Source organism: Pristiophorus japonicus, chromosome 12 (genome assembly GCF_044704955.1).
Source record: "Pristiophorus japonicus isolate sPriJap1 chromosome 12, sPriJap1.hap1, whole genome shotgun sequence".
Classification (NCBI taxonomy): domain Eukaryota; kingdom Metazoa; phylum Chordata; class Chondrichthyes; family Pristiophoridae; genus Pristiophorus; species Pristiophorus japonicus.
This window is the reverse complement of record NC_091988.1, coordinates 162,563,166-162,588,541: the sequence shown is the minus strand read 5'-3', so window position 1 is coordinate 162,588,541 and position 25,376 is coordinate 162,563,166. Positions and strand designations below refer to the sequence as shown.

At 43.5% G+C, this 25,376-nt stretch overlaps 1 protein-coding gene across 1 annotated transcript in view; it reads right to left on the bottom strand.

Annotated features, from left to right (window-relative positions):
* LOC139277521 (solute carrier family 12 member 5-like) overlaps positions 1-25,376 on the bottom strand; it is a 1,462,676-nt gene that overhangs the window by 144,630 nt on the left and 1,292,670 nt on the right. Inside the window, exons 6-8 of the mRNA XM_070896072.1 lie at positions 25,227-25,357; positions 16,276-16,517; positions 11,931-12,142 (exon numbers count right to left, since the gene is read on the bottom strand). Of these exons, the coding sequence (XP_070752173.1) occupies positions 11,931-12,142; positions 16,276-16,517; positions 25,227-25,357 (585 nt within the window). The remainder of the gene's footprint in view (positions 1-11,930; positions 12,143-16,275; positions 16,518-25,226; positions 25,358-25,376) is intronic.

Genomic DNA, 25,376 nt, shown 5'->3' with positions numbered 1-25,376 from the left:
TATATTATCGATAGAATGCATTCCAAGGATATTTACTTGCAATGAAACTGAATTCTCATCTTTGCTATTGACTTTGATCCAGCTTTTTCAATGGTTTGGATCTAGTTTCGAGCCCATGAGCCTGCTTTGATCAGACCAAAGCAAAAATTCAAAGCAAGACTCGATTGATCATCCCCAATCAGGACAACTGAGTCAAATACAGATTGGAGAAATAAAGAGCCAGGATAGTGCCGCAAACCTTTGCTAAATCTTTTTGTTCAGATTCAGATTTTTTTTGTCACAATAAGAGAAAAATTGATGAAGTTTCAATGTCCACCTATTACAATGTTATCTGAGGATGATTTTTCCTAATTATTACTAAAAAGAATCCCTATTGAGTTGCATCAGGGTTTTATGGTATTTTGTTTAGAGAAGCTTCTTTATCCAGTTAAACTTAAAGCCACTTTTTTTGCTCATCAAGGTGAAGGATATCCGTTGAACGAACAGCCCATCTTTGGTACAATCATGAAGCAAATGTTGAGAATAGATCCCCTTACTCTATTCCAATAACTATAATGAAATGAAACACATTCTTACGGATTTTCATTGTTCATTATATTAATGGAGGCATTAACCTATATTTATTTTCAACAAATTAGCACCTATAAAAGAATTTCATACAAACGTGCTAACTGTCCGGATGGCAATACTTAAAAAAGCTTAACTTCCAGCCATATGTGTTCTAATTCCAACATCAAAAGAGCACCCTCTACTGCACCAGTGTACATTCTTCCATATTCCATGCCAATCGTGCCTTCCTGAACAAAATTGTGAACTGTTTTTATCATGGAGCAGAGCCCACTAGAAATCTGTTTCAAGTTTGCCCGCACTGATTTCACATGGGCCGCTTGTAACCAGCAGAGATAACAAACTTCCATCCTGTCAATTGGGATTGCATTCCAAATCAGATATACAAACATGCATACAACAACAACTTGTATTTATATAGTGTCTTTAACTTAGTAAAATGTCCCAAGGCTCTTCGCAGGAGTCTTATAAGACAAGCCGTGAACAAATACATTTTTAAAAAGAATTGACCCTGAGCCACACAAGGAGAACTTAGTGCAGGTGACCAAAAGTTTCGTCAAAGAGGTAGGTTTTAGGGAGCATCTTAAAGGAGGAGAGAGCTAGAGAGGCAGGCAGGTTTAGGCTGGGAATTCCAGAGATTAGGACCTAGGCAACAGAAGGCACGACCACCAATGGTTGAGTGATTATAATCAGGGATGCTCAAGAGGGCAGAATTAGAGGAGCGCAGACATCTCGGGGGGTTGTGGGACTGAAGATTACAGAGATGGGGGGGGGGCGGTGAGGCGAGGTCATGGAGAGATTTGAAAACAATGATAAGAATTTTGAAAATTGAGGGGTTGCTTAACCGGGAGCCAATGTAGGTCAGCGAGCACAGGAGTGATGGGTGAACAGGACTTGGTGTGAGTTAGGACATGGGCAGCCCAGTTTTGAATGTGCATGGCCAGCCAAGAGTACGTTGGAATAGTCAAGTCTAGAGGTAACAAAGGTAACAAAAGTATGTGCTGAGGCAAGGGCGGAGACGGGCGATGTTACGGAGGTGAAAATAGACGGTCTTAGTTATGCCCTGGACATGTGGTCGGAAGCTCATTTCAGGGTCAAATATGACATCAAGGTTGCAAACATTGTGGATCAGCCTCAGACAGAAGTTGGGGAGAGGGATGGAGTCAGTGGCTAGGGGATGGAGTTTGTGGCGGGGATCAAAAATAACGGCTTCGGTCTTCCCAATATTTAATTGGAGAAAATTTCTGCTTATCCAGAAGTGGATGTCGGACAAACAGTCTAACAATTTAGAGACTGTGGAGGGGTCAAGAAAAGTGGTGGTGAGTTAGAGCTGGGTGATTTCAGCATATATGTGGAAACTGACTCCGTGTTTTCGGATGATGTCGCCAAGGAGCAGCATATAGATGAGAAATAGGAGGGGGCTAAGGATAGATCCTTAGGGGACACCAGAGGTAATGATGTGAGAGTGGGAAAATAAGCCACTGCAGCTGATTCTCTGGCTACGATTAGATAGATAGATAAGAATGGAACCAGGCGAGTGCAATCTCACCCAGCTGGACGATGGTGGAGAGGCGTTGGAAAAGGATGGAGTGGTCAACCGTGTCAAACGCTGCAGAGAAGTCAAGAAGGACAAAGAGGGCTAGTTTACCTTTACGAAAAAGAACAGGTAAAGAGCATTCCATCCATTGAGCCTGTGTAACTCTGGCATGGTGTAACTTCTGCACACCATCACCTACGTCACTGGCCCTTCCACTCCATCCCGTGGAGCCATTTAATCTCCAAGGAGAGGCAAGAAAACATAGGCCTGAGGTGAAAGTCATCATTTTAGCCCAGTGGTGGTGGGGGGAATTTTAATGTTCTGATGCGCTGGGAATATGGGAGGAGGGTGGTTCAATTCCTGACCCCAGGAGGTCCAATCCCAGGGAGGGGGGTGGGGTTTGTATGGGGCCGGGGGAAAGAACTCTTGCTCCTTTTGCCCCATAAGAAGCGATCCCCGAGGCTGGCATTGCCTCGCTGCAACTGTCGGGATTCCCTTGGTCTGGAACCCCAGCTAGCCACAGTTAAACCCCGTCCAGTGCCTCCGCCCCGTCCCTGTCCCAACCCCCGTCCCGTTCCCCCATCCCGAACCCTCGTCCCGCTCCCCCATCTTGACCCCCTCGTCATGCCCCTGTCTCGCCCCCCCCTCATCCCATCCCGTCTCCCCGTCCTGCCCCTGTCCTGCCTCTCCCATCCCTCCCCATCCCGCCACCCCCCAATCCCGACCCCCGTACTGCCCCTGTCCCACCCATGTCCCGCCCCCTCCGTCTGCCCCCCCCACACCACCCCTGTCCCGCCCCCATCCCCTCCCATCTCGCCCCCCACTATCCTGCCCCCTCCCCTCCGTCCCAGCCCCCATCCCACGCCCCCACATCCCGCCATCCCACCTCCTGCCCCGCCCCCGTTAAAACCAGAAGTGCGCAAGTTGGAGGCGAGTTGTGGTCAGGATTCAGATTTTTAACATTTTATCCTCCTGCCTGACTCCAACCCGCCCATTTTTGGGGTTAAAATTCCCCCCAGTGTCAGTCAGTGCATTTACATTTGAAACCTATAGCTTTATGCTCGAGAATGGGTTAACCTGATGAGAGCATTTTCTCTACACCGGCCCACTTGTAGCATTTTGCCTAGGATATGAGCCCTATCTTTATATTTAGTAGAATCAGTAGTGTGTGGAATCGGATTAGGGGCAGATGAAATTTCATTCCTTATCCAATATAAATTCTTCCTGCAGGTAGAACATGTCCTGTCAGGTGGGTGCTGTCTCCGAATATTTCTGCTGCAGCTGTGGAACCGTCTTTATTTATGTTATTTTGTTACAAGTTGAGCCAGCCGCAATAATCACAGTCAGATTGCATTGGTTCGCACCTGATGTTCTTCCTGACCTAAATAACAACACAGTGACCCATTCTAATCAATGTACTTTTAGCTGTAGAAAAGCAAACAGATAACGGTGCAAGATAACCTTATTATCCCTTTCACATCTGCTAAATGATCCTTCGCCCCTGCTGATGAAGGCCGAGGAGCCTGCCTAATTATATTTTCAGTTCAGAACTGATTTATTTTTCAGAATTTTAACTAAGGCTCGAGCCAATTGAAATTTTCAGGACTGAGATTGATAGATTTTTGTTCAGCAAGGATATTAAGGGATGGAACTAATGTGGGAAAATGGAGCTAAAAGACAGAGTAGCCTTGATCTAATGGAATAGTGGAACGGGCTTGAGGGGCTGATTGACCTACTCCTGTTCCTATGTTCCTAAGATGATACTGCTTGCACTGTGACTCTCATATAGTTGCTTAATTGTTCACCATCAAGGCTGAAAGCTACAGTGTTTTTGAGCACTCGCACACTCTCGAAGCAGCTGTTATCTTTACTTGCACGGATGGTGCTTTTCTGGTTTTGATCACATGAGGGGGTTGGAGAAAAATGTTCCTGATTTTTTTTTCCCTTTTCGATCCTGTTTTTCTTTCTGTTTTTTTTTTCTTTTGCCTCTCCCTGGATATTAACTGGCAGGTAAGGAAGTGGTGGTGGTGGGGGTGTGGTGGGAAGACGATGGAGGGGGAGGTACGAAGTGTCTAGTCATGATGAATGAGCTCATCTTTTCCTGCCCATCATTTTCATATGTTCTTGTTGTTGACTTTACCTGCAGATCATCTTGCAGCAAGTCGCACAACTCAATGGGTGCTTGTTTGCTTAGACTGAGCATCATTAGACAATGTGCCTTGGTTGGCTTCAGGTACCTGTGTCTTGTCTGGAAGCACTATGCCCTGGAGTAGTTGGTTGGCACAGTATTACGTCTCTGATATTATTCATACTCCCTTCCTGACGAGTCTTCCATCTAAACATCCACAAAGCCGTGGCCCATAAATGATGCTACACCCATTCTGATCCAATCAAGCTTGCACAGACAAACAGCAATACCAATTGAGTAGCCTCAAATTCGTAGTTTGGCCGACTAAAAGCACAGAGTTAGAAAAAGCACATCAAACTGTGCAATGTACCAAATATGGCTCTGCTGTTAAAAGGAAGAGGGTGATTTGAACTTTTAAGCATCTATGTGTGAATAAAAGATTCACACTGTGAAGATTCATTCATTTAAGTGTGATTTGATTCACAAAATTGGCCTTTAAAGAAGTTCAAGTCACATCTTTATTGGAGTAGCGAGCCCTTATTTGACACATTGCACAGTTTTTGTTGCAGTTCTTACGACTGTGCTGAAGGAAAAGGCTTAGTCAAGATGAATGACTGCCGAGGCCACAGTTCAGGCATGCATAGCAGTAATATTACTTATTAAAATGTCAGCTGTGGCTCAGTGGGTAGCACACTCGCCTCTGAGTCAGAAGGTTGACACTCCAGTGCAGTGCCGAGGGAGCGCGACATTGTCGGTGGTGCCGGCTTTCAAATGAGATGTTAAACCAAGGCCCCATCTGCCCTCTCAGGTGGATATAAAAGATCCCATGGCACTATTTTGAAGAAGAGCAAGGGATTTATCCCGGGTGTCCTGGTCAATAGTTATCCCTCAATCAACATAACGAAAACAGTTTATCTGGTCATTATCACAGTGCTGTTTGTGGAAGTTTGCTGTGAGCAAATTGGCTGTCACGTTTCCCACATTACAACAGTGACTACATTCCAAAAGTACTTCATTGGCTGTAAAGCGCTTTGAGACATCCAGTTGTCGTGAAAGGCACTATATAAGTGTAAGTCTTTCTTTCCTTTCTTTAAAATGATGTGAATGTAAGTTACTGCCACTGCACCATTTACTGTGGAGGCTTGCAATTACAATTTATTAAATGGAAGTTTTCCCTCGCAGGGTTTTTTATCCAGTGTCCCGGCCAAATATTCATCCCTCAATCAGAGCCATCAAAACAACTTAACTATTGATTCATTTCATTTGTTGTTTGTGGGATGTTGCTGTGTGCAAATTGGCTGTTGAATCTGCCTACATAAAATAGTGATTGCACTTCAGAAAAAATTATGGCGAAGTGCTTTGGGACATCCTGAGGATTTGAAAGGCGCTATATAAATGCTGGTGGTTTCTTTGAAAGCAAATAACCTACAGTAGGTATAATTTTAACCCAATCCATCGGTTGGTAAACAGGTGGGCTCGGGTCAGACATCTGTTTACAATGCTGGTCGATTCTACTTTCCATTAACTTCCCACTGGGCAGGTTAGGTTAAAATTACCCCCACAGTACCAGATGCACTTCGAAGCTCTGAAATGCCTTACTAAGTATTGTCCCACTGGAAGCACAATTTGGCAAGACTCCTGTCTGCCGACTGGCACTGGCACAGACCCTGTCCAGAACCCATGGTCAGCAAATTTACATATATTCGGTGGGTTCCCATGCCATCTTGACATAACTGGAGCACCCATCTCAGTGGACGGATGGAATGTTGCTGCAGCACCTTGTTGGAGTGTACCAGACCCGACCGAGCTGGACAAAAAAAAAGTCACATAAGAAGGCCTTGAATTTCAATTTGCTACTTCCAAAAGCTGTTGCGTCACACTTCCACCAGGATTCAGGCCGAGCACAAACTGTATGCCGGGGGGGGGGTGACAGAGGCAGAAGTAGTGGAACTTCAGATGCCAGGTGACAGCCCACCAGCCCTGCCTCTGACGGTTTTGGCTCGCAGAGAATGGGATGGGCACAAGAGGCACCCAACAACCACACTGCTGGAATTTTGAATTGAGAGCAGAAAAAGATGGGAAAGCAGTATAGAGGTTCCACTGCAAATTTTCCTCCCCCACCCCCCTCAACCCCACTCATCCAAATTGCATGATTTTTGCATCAGAAAAACAGAGCAATTTCACAGTTCCATATTTGATTTCAGCTTGATTGGGGTTTGACAATGACAGCAGCGGGGGTTACGTTTGATAGTGTAGGTCTGGTTTGAAAACAGAGGTTATGACTGACAGTTAGGACCATGTGTGTGAGAATCATTAGAAATTACATCACTGCAGCCTACAGGAAGAAGCAATACGAATTCTAAGAGTGATCTAACAGGGACTTCAATTGCCTTACCTCTGTTTTAAAAACCAGCATGGCCCTTTATGAATTGTTTCTCTCATTGCTCTAGCATAAAAGGCTCTGACTGCTTATTTCCAAATAACGTGTCACTGGTGAAAATCCTGGAACTCCCTCCCTAACAGCACTGTGGGAGTACCTTCGCCACAGGGACTGCAGCGCTTCAAGAAGGTTGCTCACTACCACCTTCTCAAGGGCAATTAGGAATGGGCAATAAATGCTGGCTTTGCCAGCGATGCCCACATCCTGCGAATGAAAAAAAAATCTTCAACAAGCAGATTCCAAACACTGACCAGCAGCTAACAAGTTTTTTTCCAAGCTTTTAGATTTTCTTTCTGCTTGTGTTATTTACATCTCAGCACTTCACCCATAGGAGATAAAGCACATACAAGTGACACTACTTCATTTCACAGTCAATTTACAAAAATTTTCACCAATTGATTCACTTCTTTTTTTATATAATGCTGATACCAGGAGGTAAATATACACCATTGTGGCATATTTGGGTGCATGCAGATGCAACCCAAGTAATGAAGGAACATTTGGTAAGCAGGAAACTGTTCTATTGCTTTTACAATAGGTGACGTAATGGATCATTATAATCAACATAGTCAAGATATTTTGAGATATTCCACCAGTTAACACCAAACTGTTCTAATTATAGGAGAGACCCAGTAGATTCTTGCAAATAGTGAAGAGGCTCCTGTCTTTTGGATGTGACGTTAAACCGAGGCCCCATCTGCCCTCTCAGATGGACGTAAAAGATCCCATAGCACTATTTCGAAGAAGAGCAGGTGAGTTATCCCCGTTGTCCTGGCCAATATTCATCCCTCAATCAACATAACAAAAACAGGTTATCTGGTCATTATCACATTGCTGTTTGTGAGAGTTTGCTGTGTGCAAATTGACTGCCGCATTTCTTACATTACAACAGTGACTACACTCCAAAAGTACTTCATTGGCTGTAAAGCACTTTGTGACATCCTGGGGTCGTGAAAGGCGCTATATAAATTTAAGTATTTCAAGTCTTGCTTTCAAGCAACTGATGCTTGGTAGGCAATTGTGGTGGTTTTTGATTGACAACCTTGTAGTGTATTGGTAGAAATGATCAAGCCACATTTTCTCTCTCCATCTTTCTCTTTGGCATTTTGGTCTTGTTTCCTTCACAATCTGGTATATTTTTTCTCTTCCTCTCTGTCTCCCTTTGTAACAACACAGGTAGCAGATCTGTTATGTCAGTAATTAGACACTCCGTTGTTTTAAATTATAGTTGCCATGTATGATGTTGGTTACAAGGAGTGTTGGCAGGACAGAATTATTGTGTCAGATTTATTTATTTCAGATTTCCAGTTTCCACAGCATTTTGCTTATGTTCCAGTGTTTAATTCTCTCCCACTTCTCTTCTAGGAATGCCCATCTTGAAGACGTTCTATTCTTCTCTCTGTGGGATATCCATTTGTCTCTTTTATCTTGTTCATCTTTATTACTTTCTGTTTCCAACCTCGTGTTTCCAACCTCGCGTCTGCATGTTTCTGATGAAAGGTCATCAACTTGAAAGGTTTCTCTCTCTGCAGATGCTGCCTGATCTGCTGAGTGTTTTCCAGCATTTTCTGCTTTTATTGTAAAAAGTTACTGCACTATGCCTTTTATCAACTGTTGCTTTGATGTAATAAATAATTTTTCTCCAACTATGTTGTGCCCGACACTCCTCAGGAATGAAATTCAACAATCAGAGAATCTGGTCCTGCCACCCTACCAGCCTCCACATTTAACAGATCATCCTCTGCCATTTCCGCCACCTCCAGCGTGATCCCACCACCAACCACATCTTCCCCTCCCCTCTCAGCATTCCGAAGGGACCACTCCCTCCGCGACACCCTGGTCCACTCCTCAATCACCCCCAGCATCCCCTCCCCTTCCCACAGCACCTTCTTCTGCAAGCGCAGGAGATGCAACACCTGCCCTTTTAGCTCCTCCCTTCCCACTATCCAGGGCCCCAAACCTTCTTCCAGGTGAAACAGCAATTCACTTATACTTCTTTCAATTTAGTATACAGTATTCGCTGCTCACGATGTGATCTCCTCTACATTGGGGACCAAACGCAGATTGGGTTTACTGCTTTGAAGATCATCTCCGTTCAGTCTCCAAGTGTGACCCTGAGCTTCCGATGAGCTGTCACTTTAATTCTCCGCTCCACTCACATTCCAATACTTCTGTCCTCGGCCTACCACACTGTTCCAATGAAACTTAGAAACATAGAAACATAGAAAATAGGTGCAGGAGTAGGCCATTCGGCCCTTCTAGCCTGCACCGCCATTCAATGAGTTCATGGCTGAACATGCAACTTCAGTACCCCATTCCTGCTTTCTCACCATACGCCTTGATTCCCCGAGTAGTAAGGACTTCATCTAACTCCTTTTTGAATATATTTAGTGAATTGGCCTCAACAACTTTCTGTGGTAGAGAATTCCACAGGTTCACCACTCTCTGGGTGAAGAAATTCCTCCTCATCTCGGTCCTAAATGGCTTCCCTCTTATCCTTAGACTGTGTCCCCTGGTTCTGGACTTCCCCAACATTGGGAACATTCTTCCTGCATCTAACCTGTCTAACCCCGTCAGAATTTTAAACGTTTCTATGAGGTCCCCTCTCATTCTTCTGAACTCCAGTGAATACAAGCCCAGTTGATCCAGTCTTTCTTGATAGGTCAGTCCCGCCATCCCGGGAATCAGTCTGGTGAATCTTCGCTGCACTCCCTCAATAGCAAGAATGTCCTTCCTCAGGTTAGGAGACCAAAACTGTACACAATACTCCAGATGTGGCCTCACCAAGGCCCTGTACAATTGTAGCAACACCTCCCTGCCCCTGTACTCAAATCCCCTCGCTATGAAGGCCAACATGCCATTTGCTTTCTTAACCGCCTGCTGTACCTGCATGCCAACCTTCAATGACTGATGTACCATGACACCCAGGTCTCTTTGCACCTCCCCTTTTCCTAATCTGTCACCATTCAGATAATAGTCTGTCTCTCTGTTTTTACCATCAAAGTGGATAACCTCACATTTATCCACATTATACTTCATCTGCCATGCATTTGTCTACTCACCTAACCTATCCAAGTCGCTCTGCAGCCTCATAGCATCCTCCTCGCAGCTCACACTGCCACCCAACTTAGTGTCATCCGCAAATTTGGAGATACTACATTTAATCCCCTCGTCTAAATCATTAATGTACAGTGTAAACAGCTGGGGCCCCAGCACAGAACCTCGCGGTACCCCACTAGTCACTGCCTGCCATTTTGAAAAGTCTCCATTTACTCCTACTCTTTGCTTCCTGTCTGACAACCAGTTCTCAATCCATGTCAGCACACTACCCCCAATCCCATGTGCTTTAACTTTGCACATTAATCTCTTGTGTGGGACCTTGTCGAAAGCCTTCTGAAAGTCCAAATATACCACATCAACTGGTTCTCCCTTGTCCACTTTACTGGAAACATCCTCAAAAAATTCCAGAAGATTTGTCAAGCATGATTTCCCTTTCACAAATCCATGCTCACTTGGACCTATCATATTACCTCTTTCCAAATGCACTGCTATGACATCCTTAATAATTGATTCCATCATTTTACCCACTACCGATGTCAGGCTGACCGGTCTATAATTCCCTGTTTTCTCTCTCCCTCCTTTTTTAAAAAGTGGGGTTACATTGGCTACCCTCCACTCCATAGGAACTGATCCAGAGTCAATGGAATGTTGGAAAATGACTGTCAATGCATCCACTATTTCCAAGGCCACCTCCTTAAGTACTCTGGGATGCAGTCCATCAGGCTCAACACAAGCTCGAGGAACAGCACCTCATCTTTCGTTTCGGCACTTTACAGCCTTCTGGATTCAACATCGAGTTCAACAATTTCAGAACATAACCTCTGCCCATATTTTTTCCCTTTTTTGTTACAAACCACCCTCCCCTCCTTTTTTTCTATTTCCCACGACAGCTGCCTATGATTCTGCCATTCACACCTCATCTAGACATCTTTTGTTTCTTAACTTGTTCCACTACCATCTCATTTTTGCCCATCATCCCTTTTGCCTCTTAATCTCTTCTGTCTTTCACCCAATCACAGACCTCCCCCTTTCACTGTCCCTACACTTCCTTAAGAATCTATTGCCATCTCAAACTTTTCCCGTTCTGACGAAGGGTTATAGACTTGAAACGTTAAATCTGTTTCTCTCCACAGATGCTGCTTAACCTGCTAAAATTTACAGCATTTTCTGTTTTTATTTAAGTCTGGTCATGTTTTTGGGAGGTAGGGAACTTGGGGAAATGAGCCCAGGATCCCATAGCTCCACACCACTTGATGTAACAATACTCCCGTGTGGCTCCCTCACTAACAGTGAAACCATGGATTAGATTTTCAACTTACGGCCCTGGCGTTGAGGATTGGATGCCTTGTTATAAAAAAAAGGCTGATTTTAATTTTAATCGATTTCAAACCGCAACCAATGCACAACGTCTGTTTAATGTCAGGGTGGCAGGTTGAACATCTAGTCCCATAATTATTCCTCATTCTCTTAACATCGATTGCCAGAGAATCAATAGAGGACATAAAGACCTGAGGGGGAATATTAACCTAATCCGCCCATCGGGAAACTGACTGGATCATCCTACTTCCCATTGATTTCCATCGATAGCAACATTGGGCAAGGTGTAAAATGGCCACCCGAGTCGCTCCTGTCGGCTTCCTGCTGAGTGGGTGAGGTTAAAATTAGCCTTCTTCCTCTAACAAACTGTGTTCTCATGCTCTTACAAACAGAATCATGGAATGGGACAACTGGAAAAAAAGATTCCTAGCTCTCTCAATGGTCCAGTAAGTAAAGGCAATATGCCACTTAGGCCAGAGGGCCTCAGATCTGATCCTGGGTTGTGCTAAGTTAGCTGTTCTCAGCAAAAGCAATGAGACTGTTACACCTGATCTCAGAGCCTTTTGGTTAGAGATGTGGGAAATCAGCAGGGTTCTTAATTGCTATCCAGTGACCGCTGCGAGGTTGAATAACCTAGTAATCCTTACTCTCAAGGCTCACGTGAAGAATGGCTCACTGGATGAGATATGAAAGGGTGAGACGAATACCTGTGGAAGTGCATGCCCAGCACAACCCAGCATCTTCAGACAAGAAGGGGAGCAAACAGGATAAAGCGAAGAAAAAGCAAGTTGAAACCTAATTGGAACAAGTGCTGTTTACCTGTGCACAGGTTGCCACTTTGGGTAACCTACTTTTTTGTTGCTCATTTTATCGACACTTACCCGTGATGAGTCCACTGGCGACTCCAGGGATCCCTTGAATTTCAGTGATGTTATTTTTTTCGAAGTACTCATCACACGTGGCATTGAGGAAACCAGACGTGCAGAAGAGCTGCCAAAGCTTGGTGGTCACGGTCTCATTGGCCACGGTGATCACTTTGGCGCACACGTCAAAATCTTGCCGCGACAACGTCCTGTTCCCCAGGATACAGACACTGAAAACAGAGATAACATCCTGTTAACATTGGGCCAGGAAATGTGAAATGCCTCTGAGGGAACCTCATTATACACTGACAAAAACCTCTTACACTAATTACCCACCGCATAAATCTATTATAATGTGCCGGCAGATCTCCCATGGCATTGCGCACAATAAGTGTGGATGATTTAATGTTACACCATGGAATGCACAATGTATTTCTCCTGCAGCTAAAGTGGAGCTGTGCTTTAACTGGCCTGTTCCTTTAAGGTAACGCAGTTTAATTTTCCTGAGTAAGCACATTTCAGTGTCAAATTCTTGGTCGTTGGTTGTCGGTAAGGGAGGTTTGCAGAGAGGCAACACCTTATAAATTTTCAGCTCTGGGTCAGAAGATAAGGGGCTGGATTTTCCAGTCCTTTGCACTCCAGGTTTAGCCCCAGAGCAGTGTGAAAGGCAGCATTCAGGTCTCCTGCGTCCTGTCACGATCCTCTGGTCCTGTTTTGCGGCGGCGCTGAGCAGCACTCCAGGAAGAACTCCGCTCGGTGTGCAACACCTCTGTTTGCGACACCGGCAGTAATTTGGACTTTTGCCCGATCCGTTCGCCCGGAAGTGCGCCCGCAATGACCGAGCATAGCCGGCAGTGCAGAGGGGTAAAGTACTCTGAAGGTAAGTGCAAGTGTTTGTTATTTTAATTTTTTTAGTGATTTATGTTATGGTGGCGTTGGCAATGTTTTGGGAATTTTTGTGTGTTTCTCCACCACTCCCTTTCCCCAGGCCTCTCTCGGAGTACTCACGGCCCGGCAATTTAGTTCGTGGGTTTCCCATCCCCTTGTGCCACGAAAAGTGTACATGGTCTCCCTTCGTGTTGCGCCCCTGATGCAAGGCCCAGATGCCGAAACTTCCTTACCGAAGCGCAAACTATTTCCCGCCCCGAAAACAGAAAAGCCTAAAATCCAGCCCAAAATGTTTGCTTCTTTTTATTTTAAACTTTTCACGCCTTTTTAGTGTGCGGGATGTGTGCTAGATGTAAAACATACATAGATAGGTACTGGACACATGGACAGCTAGATATCCTGACTGGTAGTAATTGTAATATCAATTTGTTGCCATGTGATACATAGCAGTGCTCTTGGTGTCCTCGTTGCCGTAAACCCCTATTTTATTGTATTTTATTCCAGTTTTGCTTTTGCTATCCACTTTAGGGAATTCATTTTTTGCTCACCCTGTTGAGCTTGTGGATTTTTTGAAACTTTGTAGACTTTATGAGGTTCCGTGATCTGAGCCTGTCCTTGATCGGGACATGTCTTCATCTACCAGAACTTGGAAATACTGAGCTGCTTCCAAAGAAAGCACCTTTAAATTTAACTTTATCAAAATGAACAGTAAAGAGACTCAGTAAAACCATTGCAGCTTAGTTTTAATGTCAGCAGTATATAATGCTCAATTCATTAGTATAGGTTCCATTCCCCATTCTCTCTTGCTTATCTAATTCATAACACCAGCTAATGTTTTAGCAGTACATTCCGATGCTGGTAATTAATATTTGCAGTTATCACTTGGACAGTAAGTGAAGGCATTCCTGTCAGTAAGCTGCCTACGGCTGCCTTAGTGCCCATTTTAAAATAGCACCTCATAGTTTCTCCCAAAACATTTACATAAAATTTACAGCATCAGACTATTCGGCCCAACTGGTCTATTCCGATATTTATGCTCCACAGGAGCCGTCTCCCATCCTGCTTCATCTCACCCTATTAGCATAACCTTCTATTCCTTTCACCCTAATCTGCTTATCTAGCTTCCCCTTAAATGCATCTATGCTTTTCACCCCAACTACTCCATGTGGTAGCAGGTGGCACAATCTAACCACCCTCTAGGTAAAGAAATTTCTCCTGAATCCCTTATTGGATTTATTAGTGACTATCTGATATTTATGACCCAAGTTTTGGTCTCCCCCAATGTTACTGTGCCTTGACAGAAAGGAGCACACTGATGAGTGAGGTTCACTGGGAGAGTTAATGCCAATGATAGGTGGTTCATCCAGTTTTATTCTTATTATATTTTGTCAGTGTGGTTTGGTACAACTAAATGGATTTCTAGGCCTTTCAGAGGGCAATTAAGAGTCAATCACATTGCTGTCCCATTATCAGAGAAGTTGCGATACCGATTTTTCCCTTTGACTTTGCTACATACAGTGTAATGCTGACCTCCGTTTTCTTTCTCCTTTGCTTTTTCCTTCTTTAGTTGTATTTTGGGGGGGCTTTTCTCTTTGCATGTTGTAATTTTAAAAAGTCCAAAAATCTAGCACTGATAAACTATGTGACTTTTCCCAGCCCTCCATAAACATGCAACAATCAAGTTTGATTGGAACAAGATGACACTAGGTTATTCATGGAATAAACTGGTATCCCTAGAATACAACATTTATTCAATTTCAAAAGTACTTCATTGGTTGTAAAGTGCTTTGGGACGTCTTTAGGTCTCAGAAGATGCTTATAAATGCAAGTTCTATTTTTTTTACCGTGAATAATGAAAGGTTTCTAGTTTTATAAATCTCTCCAATTTTCAACATTTTATATTATAAAGCAAGTAATTCAAATGTCATTCTCTATAAGCACAAATGCTGGCAGTTGATCAGAAATTGATCAAAACATATTATTTGTGCAAATTTGAGAATATGGATATTAATAAAGCTGATTAAGGAAAATTGGTCACCAAGGCAAAGGGTTGAAATACCAGGGGTGAAAGGGTACAAATGAAGATAAAAATAAGAGATAAAGTCAGAACAGTTTTGTCATTCAAAGTGTAAAGGAGTTGTGGATGAAGTTACCAGGAGAGAGCACTGAACTTGACAGTATAACTGTGTTTGTGAATAATTAGGAGCATTTCTCATTAGAAGGGATTGAAGGATATGGTAAAAAGATGGTAGGCTGGGTTGACCTATCGAATAAAGATAGACTTGTTAATGCTCTTTTTCTGGTCCTAATAATTCTTATATTCTAAAATTTCTATTTCTGTGATTGGGATTCAGACCATGTGTGATTTTTGAGATAGTGTTTCCTTTGATGAAGCTACTGATTCCTACCAGAAAAATACATGAGGCAATTTCATGGAACATCTGATGATGAACTGAATCCCTTAGCTTCAGTTTTCTGCTGTGCATTTACCCAGTTAGTTCAACAAGGGCATTAAAAAATGCCAATCGGAAAATCCAGGTTCCTGTGGTGCTGTCGGAGGCCATACTTTGCATTGAGTGTTTCTGACTTGGATTTTTCTCAATTTTGCTGGCCAGAATCAGAACGGGCATGGATCTGCATTTTCCTTGTTAGAGGATTCTTAACAAGTGTCTCTATTGGGAAAGGTAACAAATTAAACTAGTAACCCAGTAACTGTTAAGGGTAATGATCCCTACCTGGACCACAAAGAAAAGCTGGAAACTTTGAAAAATCGTCGCATGTCAATCAACATAAGAACATAAGAACATAAGAAATAGGAGCAGGAGTAGGCCATCTGACCCCTCGAGCCTGCTCCGTCATACAATAAGATCATGGCTGCTCTGATCCTGGCCTCAACTCCACTTCCCTGCCTGCTCCCCTTAACCCTTCACTCCCCTATCGTTCAAAAATTTGTCCATCTCCACCTTAAATATATTCAATGACCCAGCCTCCACAGCTCGCTGAGGTAGAGAATTCAAAAGATTCACAACCCACTGAGAGAAGAAATTCCTCCTCATTTCCATTTTAAATGAGCGGCCCCTTATTTTAAACTATGCCCCCTAGTTCTAGATTCCTCCATGAGAGGAAACATCCTCTTTGCATCTACCCTGTCAAGCTCCCTCAGAATCTTATACGTTTCAACATCTGGAGAGTGGAAGGTCAGTATGTTGTGTGGAAGTGTTCATTTTGCTGTAACTTTCCAATATTTTCCATTTTTATTTCAGATTTATAACATTCACCATGTTTTTTTTTCCCTGTCCTTGGGCCAGGCTACCTGGTTGTTAACTGTGCAGAAGATATGGGTGAATGTATAAGCTTTGGCTTTGAATTGAATTGAAGTCCAACCAGTTTCAAATTATATATGATTTCATGGCACATAGCAGGCATCATGACTACCACTAAATATTGCATTATCACTCTGTCGTATTGTACTCACGGAAAGTTTGGTGCATCAATTGCAGATTTGATAACTCCAGCATAAATGGAAAGAATGGATAGGATGACACAGGCCAGGAACACCAGAGCAAACTTGTTGACATATTTGACTCCGACAAAGACTACAAGAGCCATGCAGGTGAGGACACACGTTCCATACACGCGCATGTTATTCAACATGGCTGCTGGCTCCTCACTGGCTTCCTCTCCTTTGAAAATTGCCATACTGGGCAACATATAGGTCTGTGAAAAGTACAGGCAGTCACAGAATTTTTGTACACATATGTAGTCACCCTCCCTTGTAATCATTTTACCCATTTAGATTCTTCCCAGCATAGCTATCAGTCCTGTTACAAAGAAAATGATACAACTCAGGTCATGCTATCCTCTCACATTAGCCACACGTACCATTAATCACAACATTTAGGTTAGAGCCAAAAACATGCTAGGTGAATGGAAGATAATACACCACAGTTATCATGATTCAATAACTAAATGATAGAACACTTACTTCATATTTAGAATGTTATACAAGTTAAAGTTGTTTTTTTTTAATTTTCAGAAGGCCCTGATTTTAGCTGCAGGTGGATTCCCCGCTCAGGCTTGAGGTAAAATTACAGTCGGGTCTCAATTATGTCATTGGGCTGCAACATGTGCAAGTAAAGAAGGACCCTGTTGGCTCAGGGTGTGTGTCTATGCTGCCTGCTTAAAATTACAGATGCTGCGATCATGGTGGCTATCAGACAGGTAAGAGGCAAGGCAATTTTAGCTGCCCACCTGCCAGGTTTCTGCTGAGTGAGTAGGGTTAAAATTACCCCCTGGAGTCGGCTATTCGCCCCCTTGAGCCCGCTCCGCCATTCAATTAGATCATAGCTGATCTGCACCTCAACACCATTTACCCGCTTTATCTAATCCCTTGACACCCTTACCCGAACAAAAATCTTAGTCTTGAAAGCTCCAATTTTCCAGCATCCACAGCCTTGGGGGGTGGGGGAGGAGAATTCCAGATTTCTGCTACACTTTGTGTGAAAACAAGATGAAGTATGATGTAGCACATTGGGGCCGATTTTCCTGTCCCTCTGTGCTACTGACCCAGATTTCTACTCAGCACCCAGCCAAGATTAACCCTGGGATCTTTCTGGTGTCTGTGACTCAGTATCACATCATGTAGTGCCTTTTTCCCACTAAACTATTGGTGAGCCAGATGCTAGTTTTTAAACGCTATCTTTATCAGACAGTTTATTATCCTTCAAAAATGATAAGGTTATTAAAATACTATTAATCCCAGTTAGGGAAAAAAAATCTGCTTTAAGTAATTTATGTAGTCAGTTTCTTCGATGTTGCAAGCCTAAAACCGAAGCTTGATTTAGAGGATTTCATTCTTGATCCCCTCCAGTAGAAAGGAGATGCTAAAGGCTGAGCTGGTTGTTGTATAATTCTTTGTATACAGTACATTACGTTAACACACAGGAAAGAGATTAAAGCAAAGGATCATGACTTTTTTTTTTCCTTGGAACAGAGGCGGCTGAGGGGAGAACTTACTGAAGTGTATAAAAAACATAACATAAGAAATAGAAGCAGGCATAGGCCACCTGACCCCTCGAGCCCGCTCCGCCATTTAAAAAGATCATGGCTGATCTGATCATGGACTCAGCTCCACTTCCCTGCCCACTCCCCATAACCCTTTATTCCCTTATCGCTCAAAAATCTGTCTATCTCCGCCTTAAATATATTCAATGACCCAGCTTCCACATCTCTCTTGGGTAGAGAATTCCATAGATTTACAAACCTCTGAGAGAAGAAATTCCTCCTCATCTCCATTTTAAATGGGTGGCCCCTTATTCTGAGACTATGTCCCCTAATTTTAGTTTTCCCGATGAGTGAAAATATCCTCTCTGTATCCACCTTGTCCAGCCCCCTCATTATCGTATATGTTTCGATAAGATCACCTCTCATTCTTCTGAACTCCAATGAGTATAGGCCCAATCTACTCAACCTATCTTCATAAGTCAACCCCTCATCTCCGGAATCTAACTAGTGAACCTTCTCTGAAAAGTATCCAATGAAAGTATATCCTTCCTCAAATACGGAAACCAAAACTACACGCAGTACTCTAGGTGTGGCCTCACCAATACCCTGTACAGTTGTAGCAAGACGTCCATGCTTTTATACTCTATCCCCCTTGCAATAAAGGCCAACATTCTATTTGCCTTCCTGATTACTTGCTGTATCTGCATACTAACATAGAAACATAGAAACATAGAAAATAGGTGCAGGAGTAGGCCATTCAGCCCTTCGAGCCTGCATCACCATTCAATAAGATCATGGCTGATCATTCACTTCAGTACCCCGATCTGTTTTCGCTCCATACCCCTTGATCCCTTTAGCCGTGAGGGCCATATCTAACTCCCTCTTGAATATATCCAACGAACCGGCATCAACAACTCTCTGCAGTAGTGAATTCCACAGGTTAACAACTCTCTGAATGAAGAAGTTTCTCCTCATCTCAGTCCTAAATAGCTTACCCCTTATCCTTAGACTGTGTCCCCTGGTTCTGGACGTCTCCTGGTTCTGGACCTCCCCAACATCGGGACCATTTTTCCTGCATCTAACCTGTCCAGTCCCGTCAGAATTTTATATGTTTCTATGAGATCCCCTCTCATCCTTCTAAACTCCAGTGAATAAAGGTCAGTCGATCCAATCACTCCTCATATGTCAGTCCAGCCATCCCGGAATCAGTCTGGTGAACCTTCGCTGCACTCGCTCAATAGCAAGAATGTCCTTTCTCAGATTAGGAGAACAAAACTAAACAAAATATTCCAGGTGAGGCCTCACCAAGGCCCTGTACAACTGCAGTAAGACCTCCCTGCTCCTATACTCAAAACCCCTAGCTATGAAGGCCAATATACCATTTGCCCTCTTCACCGCCTGCTGTACCTGCATGTCAACTTTCAATGACTGATGTACAATGACACCAAGGTCTCGTTGCACCTCCCCTTTTTCTAATCTGCCACCATTCAGATAATATTCTGCCTTCATGTTTTTGCCCCCAAAGTGGATAACCTCATATTCATCCACATTATACTGCATCTGCCATGCATTTTCGCACTCACCTAACCTGTCCAAGTCACCCTGCAGCCTCTTAGCGTCCTCCTCACAGCTCATACCGCCACTTGAGATATTATGCTAAATTCCTTCATCGAAATCATTAATGTATATTGTAAATAGCTGGGGTCCCAGCACTGAGCCCTGTGGCACCCCACTAGTCACTGACTGCCATTCTGAAAAGGATCTGTTTATCCTGGCTCTCTGCTTCCTGTCTGCCAACCGGTTCTCTATCCACGTCAGTACATTACCCCCAATACTATGTGCTTTAATTTTGCACAACAATCTCTTGTGTGGGACCTTGTCAAAAGCCTTTTGAAAGTCCAAATACACAACATCCACTGGTTCTCCCTTGTCCACTCTACAAGTTACATCCTCGAAAAATTCCAGAAGATTTGTCAAGCATGATTTCCCTTTATAAATCCATGTTGACTTGGACCGATCCTGTCACTGCTTTCCAAATGCGCTGTTATTTCATCTTTAATAATTGATTCCAACATTTTCCCCACTACTGATGTCAGGCTAACCGGTCTATAATTACCCGTTTTCTCTCTCCCTCCTTTTTTAAAAAGTGGTGTTACATTAGCCACCCTCCAGTCCATAGGAACTGATCCAGAGTCGATAAACTGTTGGAAAATGATCACCAATGCAACCACTATTTCTAGGGCCACTTCCTTAAGTACTCTGGGATGCAGACTATCAGGCCCCAGGGATTTATCGGCCTTCAATCCCATCAATTTCCCTAACACAATTTCCTGCCTAATAAGGATATCCTTCAGTTCCTCCTTCTCACTAGACCCTCGGTCCCCTAGTACTTCCAGAAGGTTATTTGTGTCTTCCTTCGTGAAGACCGAACCAAAGTATTTGTTCAACTGGTCTGCCATTTCTTTGTTCCCCATTATAAATTCACCTGATTCTGACTGCAAGGGTCCTATGTTTGTTTTCACTAATCTTTTCCTCTTCATATATCTATAGAAGCTTTTGCAGTCAGTTTTTATGTTCCCTGCAAGCTTCCTCCCATACTCTATTTCCCCCCTCCTAATTAAACCCTTTGTCCTCCTCTGCTGAATTCTAAATTTCTTCCAGTCCTCAGGTTTGCTGCTTTTTCTGCTCAATTTATATGCCTCTTCCTTGGATTTAACACTATCCTTAATTTCCCTTGTTAGCCACGGTTGAGCCACCTTCCCCATTTTATTTTTACTCCAGACAAGGATGTACAATTGTTGAAGTTCATCCATGTGATCTTTAATTGTTTGCCATTGCCTATCCACCGTCAACCCTTTAAGTATCAGTTGCCAGTCTATTCTAGCCAATTCACGTCTCATACCATCGAAGTTACCTTTCCTTAAGTTCAGGACCGTAGTCTCTGAATTAACTGTGTCACTCTCCACCATATTTTCCCACATTATACTCCATTTGCCAAATTTTTGCCCACTCACTTAGCCTGTCCATATCCCTTTGCAGATTTTTTGTGTCCTCCTCACAATTTGCTTTCCCACCCACCTTTGTATCTTCAGCAAACTTGGCTACATTACACTCGGTCCCTTCATCCAAGTCATTAATATAGATTGTAAATAGTTGGGTACCCCACTAGTCACTGTTTGCCAACTGGAAAATTAACCATTTATCCCGACTCTGTTTTCTGTTCGTTAGCCAATCCTCTACCCATGCTAATATATTACCCCCAACCCTGTAAACTTTTATCTTGTGCAGTAACCTTTTATGTGGCACCTTTTCGAATGCCTTCTGGAAATCCAAATACACTACATCCAGTGGTTCCCCCTTATCCACCCTGCTCGTTACATCCTGAAAGAACTCCAGCAAATTTGTCAAACATGATTTCCCTTTCATAAAACCATGCTGACTCTGTTTGATTGAATTATGCTTTTCCAAATGTCCCCTAACTGCTTCCTTAATAATGGACTCTAGCATTTTCCCAACAACAGATGTTAGGCTAACTGGTCTATAGTTTCCTGCTTTTTGTCTGTCTCCTTTTTTAAATAGTGGTGTTATATTTGCGGTTTTCCAATCCGCTGGGACCGCCCTAGAATTCAAGGAATTTTGGTAGATTACCACCAATGCATCCACTATCTCTGCAGCCTCTCCTTTTAAGACCCTACGATGTAAGCCATCAGGTCCAGGGGACTTGTCCGCCTTTAGTCCCATTATTTTACCAAGTACTATTTCATTAGTGATACTGATTGTATTGAGTTCCTCCCTCCCTATAGGCCCTTGGTTATCCACTATTGGGATGTTTTTAGTGTCTTCTACTGTGAAGACCGATACAAAATATTTGTTCAACGTCTCTGCCATTTTCCTGTTCTCCATTATTAATTCCCCAGTCTCATCTTCTAGGGGACCAACATTTACTTTAGCCACTCTTTTCCTTTTTATGTATCTGTAGAAACTCTATAATCTATCTTCCCTCTCTATCATTTTTTTAGTCGTTCTTTGCTGGCTTTTAAAAGTTTCCCCATCCTCTGACCACCCACTAGTCTTAGCCACATTGTATGCCCTTGTTTTCAATTTGATACCAGCCCTTATTTCCTTAGTTAGCCATGGATGGTTATCCCTTCTCTTACAGTCTTTGCTTCTCATTGGGATATATTTTTGTTGCGAGTTATGAAATATCTCCTTAAATATCTGCCACTGCTCATCAACCGTCCCATACTTTAGTCTATTTTCCCAGTCCACTTTAGCCAACTCTGCCTTCATACCTTTGTAGTCTCCTTTAATTAAGCTTAGGACACTGGTTTGAGAACCAATTTTCTCACCCTCCAACTGAATTTGAAATTCAACCATGTTATGGTCACTCATTCCTAGAGTATCCTTTACTCCAAGATCATTTATTAATCCTATCTCATTTCATAGCACCAGATCTAAGATTGCCTGCTCCCTGGTTGGTTCCGCAATGTACTGTCCAAGGAAACTATCCTGGATATACTCTATGAACTCTTCCTCAAGGCTACTCTGGCCAATTTGCATTGTCCAATCAATATGAAGGTTAAAATCGCCCATGATTATTGCCGTCCCTTTATTACAAGCCTCCTTTATTTCTTTATTTATACTCAGTCCAACAGTGTAGCTACTGTTAAGGGACCTATAGACTACATTCACCAGTGACTTTTTCCCCTTCTATTCCTTATCTCCACCCAAACTGATTCAACATCTTGATCTTCTGAGCCAATATCGTTTCTCACTAATGCACTGATCTCATCCTTTATTAACAGTGCTACCCCAACTCCTTTTCCTTTCTGTCTGTCCTTCCGAATTGTCAAATACCCCTGAATATTTAGTTCCCAGTCCTGGTCACCTTGCAACCATGTCTCTGTAATGGCTATCAGATCATACACATTTGTATCTATTTGTGCTGTCAACTCATCTATTTTGTTATGAATTCTACATGCATTCAGATAAAGAGCTTTTAAATTTGTTTTTTTTTTCCATTTTTTCCTGCTATTACCCCACTTTCTGATTCACCTTTAAGTTTTATACATTCTGTCCCTTCCTGGCACGCTCTGGTTTTCATTTCCCCCAGTGCTACTCTGCTCTATTTCCTTCTTCATGTTCTTTGACTTTTTAAATTTTCGCTCATCTAAATCCTCCCCCCAATAATTAGTTTAAAGCCCTCTCTACAGCCTAGTTATTTGATTTGCCAGGACCCTAGTCCCAGCACAGTCTAAGTGGAGCTCTCTCTTACCCCAGTACTGCTGCTAGTGTCCCACGAACCAAAATCCATTTCTCCCACACCAGTCTTTGAGCCACATGTTTAACTCTCTGATCTTATTTACCCTATGCAAATTTGCTCATGGATCAGATAGTAATCAGAGATTATTACCTTTGTGGTTCTGTTTTTTAATTCAGCCCCTAGCTGCTCATAATCCCTCAGCAGAACCTATTTCTTTGTCCTATCTATGTCATTGGTACCCACGTGGCCCACGACAACTGGGTTTTCCCCCTCCCATTCAAAGTTCCTCTCCAGCCCTGAGGAGATGTTCTTAACCCTAGCACTGGGCAGGCAACACAGCCTTCGGGATTCGCGCTCTCGGATGCAGGGGACCTTATCTATCCCCCTAATAAAATTATGAAGTGCCTAGATCAAGTGGATAGAAAGGACTCGTTTCCCTTGGCAGCGGGGTCAATAACCAGGGGGCATAGATTTAAAGTAATTGGTAGAAGGTTTAGAGGGGATTTGGATGAGATTTATTCACCCAGAGGATGTGGAAGTCTGGAACTCACTTCCTGAAAGGGTGGTAGAAGCAGAAACCCTCATCACATTTAAAAAGTGCTTGGATGTGCACTTGAAGTGCCGTAACCTACAGGGCTATGGACCAAGAGCTAGAAAGTGGGATTTGGCTGGATAGCTCTTTGTCAGCGGGCGCGGACACTATGGGCCGAAATAGCCTCCTTTCGTGCTGTAAATTTCTATGATTAGTGAGATAGGAAACTCACAGGACTCGATCTTCCATCCATTCATAGTCAATAGGAGTACTCCTCCAGGCCTCACAAAGAAAGCTTAGGCCTCCTCTTCCCGGGCTCCACCCCCTTCCCCCTCCCCTTCACCCGACCACGAGGCCCGCCAAACCTCCACCCAGCCACTTTCCCGAGTGCCGGGTGCCATTCCTTCAGTCTCCGGCAGTGACCTCCTGCTGCCCGACATTCCATTCCCACCCACCAGCTAGATGCCCCTTCCTGCCAGTTTTGGATTGGAAGTGGGGTTGCCAACTCTGGTTGGATGTATTCCTGGAGGTATCCTCACTCAGCTAAACAACCTTTTTTCCCATCTCCACTATTTTTAGAACTAGTAAACAAAAGTTGTCAAAGAAAATGAAAATAAAAACCACAATCTTTTTAATGCCCCAAAATGTTTACTCCTGTGTTGCTTGCGGCAGTGTCCAAAATATTAATATTTTGTTTCTGGAGACTCTAGCTCAATCCTGGAGGGTTGGCCACCCTAGTTGGGGGACCAATGCAGATGAGGCCTGGGAATGAATAACTCTTGGCCTCACGAGGTCAGGACTGTTGGATCCGTTGTCGCCCCTCCCGCACAACTACCTAATTTAAAATAGGGGCTAATCTGTTTGCAGTGCTTCAGTCATGTTGCTGATTTCCACCTTTGTGCACTCCTGTATATATAAATTTGTGAAAGTGTTTTTGCAATACAGTATTAACTTCCGATAATGGTTTATTTAGTAGATGCAGTGGCCTGCGTGAAACTCAGTTGTACAAACCAGCAAGATCAGCTGTGATATCCCTTACATTCGAATGACTTGTTTAATTGTCACTATCGAGGCTCACATATAAATGAATGGACATTAGGGTGAGGCACCCATGCGAGCTGTACCCCAGCATGAGTCAGCACCTTCAGGAAAGGAACATGTACAAAAAAGGACATGAACTGCATTACACACCCCAAGTTCCATCCTCTGCTAGCACTTCCTTTTGTGTCAGCCCTGGCTTAGTGGGAAGCGCTCTCACATCTGAGTCATAAGCTGTGGGTTCAAGAACCACTCCAGAGACTTGAAGCCCATAATCGAGGCTGACACTCCAGTGCAGTACTGAGGGAGTGCTGCACTGTTGGAGGTGTCTTGTGAATCAGACATTAAACCGAGGCCCCTTCTGCCTCGTAACTTAACATATGATCAGGTTATTATCTTATTGCTGTTTGTGGAAGCTTGCTGTGTGCAAATTAGCTGCTGTGTTTCCCACATTCCAACCATGAGAATACTTTAAAAAGTACTTAATTGGCTGTAAAGCACTTTGGGGCACTCTGAGGTCATGAAAGGCGCCGTAGAAATGCAAGTTCTTTCTTTCTTACTTCTTTCAGCCTTTGCTGCTTGTACTCACCAGCAGAATTTCAATGGTGCCCAGGATATACATGGCGCCAGCAAAGGTTGTTCCCAGGTAGAAACAGAGGCCCACTGCACCTCCGAATTCTGGACCCAGCGAGCGGGAGATCATGTAATAGGCACCACCAGCTGTGGGACACAAAACGAA